The 9499-nt window shown below is 43.4% G+C and overlaps 2 protein-coding genes across 3 annotated transcripts in view; one reads left to right on the forward strand and one right to left on the reverse strand.

Annotated features, from left to right (window-relative positions):
* The first annotated feature begins 1635 nt into the window (after positions 1-1635).
* On the forward strand, positions 1636-5900 carry lrrc59 (leucine rich repeat containing 59). The gene is made up of 8 exons (XM_083688076.1): positions 1636-1821; positions 2097-2196; positions 2530-2589; positions 2793-2951; positions 3227-3331; positions 3536-3608; positions 3937-4128; positions 4360-5900. The coding sequence occupies exons 2-8, from the start codon at positions 2098-2100 to the stop codon at positions 4638-4640; spliced, it is 969 nt and encodes a 322-aa protein (XP_083544202.1). The 5' UTR covers positions 1636-1821; position 2097; the 3' UTR covers positions 4641-5900.
* Positions 5901-6023: 123 nt separating this feature from the next.
* Positions 6024-9499, reverse strand: part of nat9 (N-acetyltransferase 9) — a 3506-nt gene continuing 30 nt past the window's right edge. The window contains exons 1-7 of one of the 2 annotated variants that reach the window (XM_083687274.1): positions 9494-9499; positions 8954-9040; positions 8662-8771; positions 7864-8004; positions 7602-7661; positions 7372-7466; positions 6024-7082 (exon numbers count right to left, since the gene is read on the reverse strand). The exon at positions 9494-9499 is cut by the window's right edge and continues 30 nt beyond it. In XM_083687274.1, the coding sequence (XP_083543400.1) occupies positions 6912-7082; positions 7372-7466; positions 7602-7661; positions 7864-8004; positions 8662-8771; positions 8954-9030 (654 nt within the window). In that variant the 5' untranslated portion in view covers positions 9031-9040; positions 9494-9499 and the 3' untranslated portion in view covers positions 6024-6911. Of the gene's footprint in view, positions 7083-7371; positions 7467-7601; positions 7662-7863; positions 8005-8661; positions 8772-8953; positions 9465-9493 lie in introns of those variants that run through there. The other variant, XM_083687273.1, reaches the window with a different exon arrangement.

The following is a 9499-nucleotide window of genomic DNA, read 5'->3' on the forward strand; positions in this document are numbered from 1 at the left end:
AAAGATCTGAAGAATCCACCTTAACCACAGACCAATAATCAAACCTCTTTAATCTACCCCCCAATTATAAGTGGGAAAAGACCAGCACCACTAAATATAAGGAGGCACTAAAGAGTGAAGAAGTTGATAGCATGTTAAACCACTTAGAGATTACAACATTTTATCATGATAAAGAAAATGTTCATATTGAACAACATCTTCTTCACATTAGCAACTAAATTAAATCTAACATATATGAATATGAGAAAACATAGACATGACCAATGAAAAATGGTTTGACAGTATGTGCATTAAAGCCAGAAATCACCTGAGGCAGCTGTCAACCAAAAACACAGAGACAACACAGACCAGGATGGACATCTAAAATACCACCTGTCCAACCAGCTCACAGAAATTGAAAAGGCAATAAGCAAAATTACATTTTGGAAGCTATGGGGAAACGAAATGCCTCAAATTACCAAAAAAAAGTAACCCCATTCAAAATGGCAATATCTGCCCTGGCCTGAACTCAAAAAGGATTAATCGATCAATTGCAAGATGTTGAAATAAACATCAAAATCCATTGGACACCCCAATGACAATAATAGAGCTGAAGAACAAATTGAAGGCCCTTAAGTGCGGTAAAGTCTGTGGGCCAGACAGTATCCGTACAGCAGAAGCTAAGCTACAAGAAGCCATATTAAAACTCTTTAACCTTCTGCTGACATCTGGAACATAATTATTGGGGTCAAACTAATTTGACCCCAATAATTACTTGTGAACAGCAATTTGGGGAAGGTGTTGTGTAGTATTCTTATTAGCAGAATACAGGCCTTCCTCAGCAAACACAGTGTCCTGAGCCCAACTCAAATTGGCTTCCTTCCAAAACAACGAACGACAGACCATATCTATACCCTCCAAAATATCTTTCAAAAAATGTCTACCAAAGCATCAAGGGCAAAATATTTGCCTGTTTCATTGATTTCAAAAAAGCATTCGACTCAATTTGGGTCAAAAGGATTACTCCAAAAAATTATCCAAAGTGGTGTGGGTGGTAAGGTCTACAACATTATCAAATCAATGTACTCCGAAAACAAATCCTGTGTAAAAATCCGTAAAAAGAGTTATTTACACAGAGAAGGGGGGTTAGACTGCAATTTGAGTCCAACATTATTCAACATTTACATAAATGAATTGGCCACAACTCCAAAGAGCCTGTCACTGCTAGAGATCTTCTGTCAGAATTGCACACTGGCAGTCTACTTAACAAAAACTTCTGTCCATTCCAGCAGGGCCACACAGTGACAAGCACAGAACAGAGGGAGGTGAGAGGTGTCAGGGGTGAAAGGTTATATAGTACATATATAGTTACCTTGCTCATGTGAAGGGGAGGGGCAGTCTTCCTCTGTGACATCATTGCCCTGAGGAAGAGAGAGAGAGAGAGAGAGAGAGAGAGAGAGAGAGAGAGAGAGAGAGAGAGAGAGAGAGAGAGAGAGAGAGAGAGAGAGAGAGAGAGAGAGAGAGAGAGAGAGAGAGAGAGAGAGAGAGATGTGGTTCCTCCAGTGCGGTAGGTGGCAATGTTTTCTGGAAAATCCTTGCTACGCCGAAGCCTCACAGCCAACTGTACTGCTCGAGTTCAATCAATGACGTGGATTTTCATTGTAACAACTGCAGCCGCACTAGTTTGCCTAATGAGAGATTTATTAACGTCGTAATCGCATAGTAAATAGTCTTTTGCAGTCTATTACTAGAGTAGAACTTTTGGAAGTATTTATCCCTAAGATTGGAAGGTCTGTCACGCTTCAAAATCTCTTAAAACGTTGTAATTTGACAGTGAAGCAGGTGAGCAATGTGGAAACGTTACTTAGTTGCGCTGTCACTGACTGTAGCTAACTGTCAACGTAGCCAACAGTAGCTAAACTAGAAGCGAAAGTGTACCATTTGTAGCCAGTGTAGCTACAATGTAATTTTACCTTATATGCCTGCTCAAAAAACAAACTTGTTCCTGATACAGCAAGCACATATCATCCTGTCAGGCAATGCTAGTAGGTAGTTAACTTTTATATGTCTGGAAGTCTGAGTGAATAAATCCAATTTTTATTTTCCCCAAATCACAGGATGAGTAAAAGCAAGGTGCTGAACCTGAAAGACAAGATCAATGGCAACGAAATGGACCTCAGCCTCTGTAACCTTACTGAGGTGCCAGTGAAAGAACTGGTACGTACTTTTGCCAACGTGTCGCGTGATTGAATGCACAGGTTGTAAACAAGTAGCCTAGCCTAATAGCATTACTTATACACTGCATCTTCGCTGCTTCATTTGCAACTTGAAGGGCCTTGCTGCTCATTGATGCAGCCGATGGTTACCAGCCTGTGATCCATTGCTCACTGTACTGTCACATACACGTCCCACCAAGGCTAGTTTTGCAAGTTCCAGCAGTTAATGTGCTTTTGAGTTAATAACGTGGTGATTCAGTCCGATTAAGCACTTTAGGTTGCTAAAAGTCAACGTCCTATCCAAATAAAGTTCTGATATTATGTGTCCTTACAGGCTGCCTTCCCCAAAGCAACAGTTCTGGACCTGTCCTGTAACAACATCACTTCACTGCCGGTGAGTCTCCGTCCTAACCTGTCTGTGGTCTGGTAGATCTGTTCCTTATCCAGAGCTCAAGCTGAAAACAGCAATAGAAGCTGATCTGCAGTTATATTGCTCTGTGGTCTTTTGACTGCAGCTATATTCATTGTGGTCTTTGCTATATCATAATGAATGGGTTTAAAGATGGTCACCATGTCTGATTTTTGCTGTTTTTGCAGCCAGAGTTCTGCAACTTGACTCACCTAATTAAGGTGGACTTGAGTAAGAACCAGGTGAGCAGCCTGCCAGAGGAGCTGGGCCACCTAGGCAACCTGCAACACCTGGACCTGTACAACAACAAGCTGAGTGTCCTGCCTGTCAGCTTCTCACAGCTCAGGGTAGGTACAGAACACACTGTAATGAGTAGATACTGTAGACTGTAGGTTGGTTGTTTCTAAACAAAGTTTCTCTCCAAAAGGTTACCCTCTTTGCTGCTGTCATGTTTCTTGCGTGCATGGAAGGTCTCTGCATTTGCTGTTCTTTTACTGAATAGTATTCATACAGAGTATTCATACATTCATACAGCTTCGTCCATGACTCTGCACTGCCTTTCACTTACATGTCTTTCTGTGCGTCTTTTTGTGTCTGTGTGTATGCATGTGTGTGTTTATAGAATCTGAAGTGGCTGGACCTGAAGGATAACCCTCTGGAGCCCAACCTGGCCAAGGCTGCAGGAGACTGTCTTGATGAGAAACAGTGCAAACAGTGTGCTTCCAAGGTAAGAGAGGGAAGGAGTGAGAGAGTGAGAGAGAGGGAAGGAAGGACAGAAAAAGAAGAACAACTAAGTGATGGCTTGGCTTGAAGGTGGATTGTGTAATATCACTGGCAAAATGGTTGACACCATGTAAAAAAGGCTGTGTGGAGTGTGACTGAGAAGCCAGACTGTATGTTCGTGTGTGTGACTGTGTGTGTGTGACTGTAGGTTCTCCAACACATGAGAGTCCTTCAGGAGGAGGTGGACCAAGAAAGGGAGCGGCGCTTCTTGAAGGAGAAAGGTGGGTAGGCTCTCTGACCTCCCTAGTCTAGAGGTTGATATGGGATTGAGCATACTAGTCAACCTGTCAGTACAAGGCCCCAAGGGGAGAATATAGCCAGGAGCTAAGTGTAAAATGTTATTTAATTCTGTAACATTGTAAGCTCTGAGCTCATATCACAGACCATCAGACATGTTGGTGGAAGCCTCTGCAAATGCAATAGAGATGGCAGAATTTGACTGTCAATGCTCATGAGTGTCTGTCACAGTTCAAAATGATTGGCTATAAAATGATTTTGTCACTTTTTAACTGAATCTTATTTTTTTTATTCATCCCTCTATTGCATTAGAACTAGAGAAGAAGAAGGAGGCACAACAGAGAGTGAGGGAAGCGAAAGAGAGGGAGGCTCGTAAACGAGAGAAGGCAGAGGAGAAGGAGAGGAAGAGAAAGGAGTACCATGCTCAAATGGCTGCCCAAGCTGCCAAGGAACAAAAGAGGAAGAGACAGGAGGAGAAGAAAAAGAGGAATGGTTTGGCTGCAGGTATACTATGCTTCCAGATAGTGCTTGGTAATCTGAGTCCTGTGAGTGCTACTGTAACCCATCAGAGGTCACATATGTGGTTAGACAATATTGAAAAAGTATTTTCACTCTCCTACCAGTGGTTTATGTCCTAAATTATGTTTTTATGCACGTCTTCGTGTCAAATTACTGTTTCAGAAAAATTACATGGTGCAACATCATTTATTCACATTGTTCCCACTCTGTCTCCAGATAAAAAGGCAGTGGCTGACTCCACTCCTAAAGCAAGACGCTCGCTCATTGGCCTGCTATTTAAGCTCCTCCTCCTGTTGCTGCTGGGATTGGCCGGTGCCGTGGCGGCTTGTCAGCTGACGGCGCTGCAGAAGGAAGCGGTCTGTGTGCCAGTCAACATCGCTGTGAATGACGGCCTATCCTGGGCTCGGGAGCATGAGGGTGTGGTCAGACAGCTGATGCAGAAACTGTCCCCTCTGGGGCAGGAACACCTAGAACCGCTAGAACCTGTGGAGAACTAAACGTCTCTCTTCCTCCACCATCACCCCCATGCCCAGGGTTCCCACTGCCATTCAAAATGCTTGAAATAAATAATACATTCTGGAAAGGCAGGGAAGGATCAGTGAGATCCTTCAGAATTCAGAACATTTTGATTTTTCTGGAGGAGTTTAGACACCAATTTGTAACATAATGGGATTTAAAATGTTTGTAATGATTGCCCCAAGTGATTCCAAACCACAGTATATATCCAGTCTCAAGACATTTTTACAGACCAGCATATTTTAGAACACATGCAAGACCACGCTCTATTGAGGCTGCTTATTTAAGTGACATGTTTAATCAGTAAAAAGGAATTACACCCCTATTTTTTGTGAAAGGGCGTTGAAATTAGGAATCTTATTTGAGTGGGAACCCTGACCCCCCTTGCTGTGCTCTGTCTCTGTGATAGGGGGATGGGAGGGTGGACAGATGTGAAAAGATGGACGATATGCTTAAATTCCTATGGAATTGTCGTTGGTCCTGGTTCCTATTTGTATATGGTCTCTCTGTTTTTAAATGGTGGCTTCCTCTCAAATGGCACCTTATTCCCCATATAATGCATTACTTTTGACCAGAGCCCTAGTATGTGGTAGCCCTGTGTGGCCTTGGTCCAAATAGGGTGCCATTTGACAGGTGGCCACCTGTGTGACAGGTGGCCCTGTCTGTGCTGCATTTAAATCTTAAAAAGTCAAACTGCCAATCAGGACCAGGTATAGGCCAGCGTTGTATCGGGCATTCTGAGCATGTGCAGTAAGGCTGTGTGAATGAAAAGTTCACCTGTGTGTCTTCCACCTCCCAGTACCATATTAACCCCTTAGCCCATTTTTGACACCTACTTGTAAATAAGAATGCGTGTTAGAGCTCCACTCAGCCAAAAAGGCATAACAAGGTTTTAGGGCAGGGGCAAGGGTGTTGAATTGGGACTGTCAGTCAATAGTCTGAAACGTCTTTTCCTTGTCTCATGTCTTTCTTCTGCAGTGGTCTGAAAGGTGAAAGCTGACTCTTAGGGCTTCTACTATACCAAATTGCTATCACTTATCTTTTCAGGTCAGTGCAGATGAGGGAAGGGAGGCAAGGAGTGGAGTCCACTTTAGACCAATGAAATGCAGTGTCAGCTGGTTCACACACGCTTCCAGGTTTAGGGGATTCAACCTGAGAACATTGTGCTTGGGTAATGTGCTGCACTCGTTTTTGTAAAGCTTCATCCCTGCTCAAAGATCATCAATAAATGGCTGTATGCTGGAGAAGAGTCTTTAAGTTATTTTGCTTTTAGAGACAAGTTTGCCCCGATGTGTGTGTGTGTAAATGTGTTGTGGTGTTCCTCAGATGTTTGTGAGTACTAGACCCATTCAATGGAAAGAAAATCATTTCTTGCCACAGTGGCAATTTTAATATCTACATAATACATTTGTAGAGCTACAAACCAATGTGAAATGAATCTGACGGCAAAGGAAATATCTGTTTCTGTAAAACAGACATAAGACACTTGACACACGACTGGAATTGGGAGACATATACATAAGCTCTACATCACATTTATAGCCCAAGCAAAATCCAAATAACTTTGCAAGTATAGCAGAGTACTTCAAGTTCATATTTTTGACAGGGCAATCAGAAAAATACACTGCACGATAGAGCAGAGGATACCCAGTGACTCCCTTTGTTGTCCCACTCTGTACGGCCATGGGTGAGGAACAGGGGCTAAAGGAGTCATCTACATACATGATTTACCCTTTAAAATATTGGACTCAAATCTCCATCTTCTCCACGTCCCCTTGACCTATGTAAAAAGCCTAGACCCAAGAGACTATGTCTAAGGTTGCGTCTCAAATTAAATCCTATTCTCCATACTGCTTTTGGCCATAGCCCTATGTGGAAAATGTAGAATAGGATATTATTTGAGATTTGCCCTGAGAGGGTCTAGTAGAGGTTTCTTTCTTTCTTTCTTTCTTTCTTTCCTTCTTTCCTTCCTTCCTTCCATTACCCCTCCCACCTCCGCCTACTTCCTTTGGCTTGAGCAGCGTCACAACAAACATTACAGACACTGCAGCGCGAGGGTGATTCTGTGACACGTGTGTATGTGTGCGTAGGTATAAACAACACAGTAGTTTTCAGTTCAGTTCAATGGTGGCCTCTAGCAGCCATAGGCCCGGGAATCCTTAGCCAAAACCAAAACACGCCGCTCCAGGTATCCCGACTATTCCAGGTACCCAGAATGCCCAGCTTCGACACAGGAAGTCCTTGGGCAGTGTTCACAAGGCGGCATGTGTTGGCACTGGTGAGGTCACTTCCTGTCGGCTGTCGCAGGCCTTTCTGTACTCTCTCTCCTTCATGAAGGCCATGTCGCCCAGGAGCCTCGTCCGAACAGCCTCGTCCACTGTCATCCCCAGTGTCACCTCCCTGAACACCTGGCTCACAGAAAGCTGCAAGTGGAAGTAGGGCAGAAGATAGATTAACACACCTTTCCTCTCATCTGTTCTCTTTTCCCTTCCCTCTCCTCTCCCATTTCTCAAATACTACTGTATACATGTATCTGTCTCCTGACCATAAACAGTCTTCATTAACTGTGTCAAACACAGCCCTGAAATGAGGGGTGTTCCCTGGTCAAGGATGTGATTGGCAGCGCATAGTAAACAAGGGGAAAAGATCAGACACCAATCTAAGAATTGCTAAATTCAGAAACTCTTAAAATTGTATCATCATCCTGATTACCTCACGGAAATGGAACCTCTTGAACATAGCGATGCTGACTTTGTTGTCCAGGCCGATCTTTGCCTCAAACTTCCCGATCCCCAGTTTGGTCACCCCTGCCACAACACAAAACAGTCACCATGGCAGCACAGTCTCAATATTCTGAAATGTTACTTCAAAAATCACAATCCTAAATTCTCAGACTCTTAGCTCTTCATAACATGCTCCTTAACATTGCAAAGCTTACGCACCATAGCATATCATCATCCGCGTCACCTCTTTCCCCAAGCCCTTGCCCCTGTAGCTGGGTTCTATAAAAGTCAAGGACAGACAATCACTATCAGGAAATGAGGCAACAATACATACATGTTCTGCCAGCCGTAGGAAAATCTCAAATAACACCCTATTCCCAACAGAGCAGGGTGTAAGGCACAGCTGTCCAGTACTACATACACAGGGGAACACTGCATAGTATGACATGAAACACGGTTACTATTATGTCATGTGTGTCACCTGCTATCATGATCTCCAGCTCTGCAAGGGAGGGGTCGCTGGGGTCTGTCAGGAAGATGTTGACGTCTCCCACCATGCACTGCTCCTCCTCTACGGCAGGGTCAGCCCACCGCTGCTTATCGAGGATGATGAAGGTGCACTCTGGGAGAGTTTGGAAACAAAAAGCAGGAGAGAGAGAGAGAGAGAGAGAGAAGAAATAATCTTTTACAATCCCAGAAACTGTTTAACAGTTCCATACCAACTATGATAGGCTGGTCTGGAGGAGCTCCAGCCGGCACACGGGACAAAGAGGCCCTTCGGAATTATGTGACGAGATACTAGTTCGCCTCTACTATGTACAGTTGGTGTCAATTCTGTTGGCACCCTCTGGTCTTTTACAACCTTTTTGTTCTTCACACGTTTATTAATTTCTTGTACAAAAAAATAAATGAACGAAACTAGAATTAAGCATTTTAGTTTGAAAAACCCCAAATGGCCTGAACGCAAATGTTGGTACCCAAGAGCTAGTACTTTGTTGTACAGCCTTTGGCAAAGATTACTGCCTCAAAATGCTTCTTGTAGCCTTGTGAGCTTGCTGCACCTTTCTACTGACAATTTGCTCCACTCTTCAGCTGCAAACTGCTCCAATCCCCAAAATCCGAGGACCCCAACTGTGTATTACACAGTGTGTGTGCATGTGAATGAAAAGGGCTCACTGTCATAACACTATCATTAAATCATCATTACAGTGTATGGGAGGGAGTGTGTGTGTGTGTGTGTGTGTGTGTGTGTGTGTGTGTGTGTGTGAAGGGGGCTCACTGTCGTCATCCTCCCTCCAGCTCCTCTGCATGTCATACTCCTGCTCCAGTGTCAGAGGCTCAGAAGCAGTCAACTGCTGCAGCTCAGGTGATCCCATCCACTGGTGGTACCTGGCATGGATGTCCAGGTCACAGGTAGACACAAGAGACAACTTTACAATGATATTAAGGGGTACATATACAGACTGATAAAGTCATGTAGTTATATAAAACTCCTCCTATATAAAACCCCTTCACAGGGTACAATGCGGTAACACTAGGCAATGACATGACTTAACAATGAATGCATTTACCTGGGCACATGATCTGCGTTGTAAGGCACCAACACGACATTCTTCCCCTCCAATAACGTATCTTCGTTTATTCTCATGATGTTTTGCCTGTGATGCATCGAGAGGCGAGGTGAATATTTACCACACTTACGTCAGCCACAGTATTATGGTATTTGCTGGCATTTTTTTTTTTTTTTTTTTTTTTGCAGAGATAGCAAAATAGGTTGACTGATACATTCATTCCTACCAGCTAGCTATGCGGCTAGTTTAGACTTGTGTATACTAAATCAATTGGGATAGCGACATGCATACAACTATTTTATTTAGTTTGTGCCACATACATTATCCTCATTGACTGAATTGATGGAGTTATAGCAGCTAAAGCTGCACAGCTTTTTATATAGCTAGATGCCAGGTAAAAGCGATGTCCCTGGTGACATTTGACAAAAGTAACTAAAGCTTGCAGATGAGACAGTTTTGATAACGACATATGTGCTGTTATCATATTTTAACTGGTAAAATAGTCAATTCCTCTGACTAACTAGCTAGTTAGCTACTTACCAAGAA

Source organism: Argentina silus (assembly GCF_951799395.1).
Source record: "Argentina silus genome assembly, chromosome: 16".
Classification (NCBI taxonomy): Eukaryota; Metazoa; Chordata; class Actinopteri; order Argentiniformes; family Argentinidae; genus Argentina; species Argentina silus.

What these genes read in the sequence shown, in the direction of transcription:
- lrrc59 (XM_083688076.1), top strand. Translation starts at nt 2,098, where the DNA reads ATGAGTAAAAGCAAGGTGCTGAACCTGAAAGACAAGATCAATGGCAAC. An exon ending in TCAGCTTCTCACAGCTCAGG is followed by an intron (nt 2,952 to 3,226) that starts GTAGGTACAGAA and finishes GTGTGTTTATAG; the next exon opens with AATCTGAAGTGGCTGGACCT. An exon ending in GCGCTTCTTGAAGGAGAAAG is followed by an intron (nt 3,609 to 3,936) that starts GTGGGTAGGCTC and finishes CTATTGCATTAG; the next exon opens with AACTAGAGAAGAAGAAGGAG.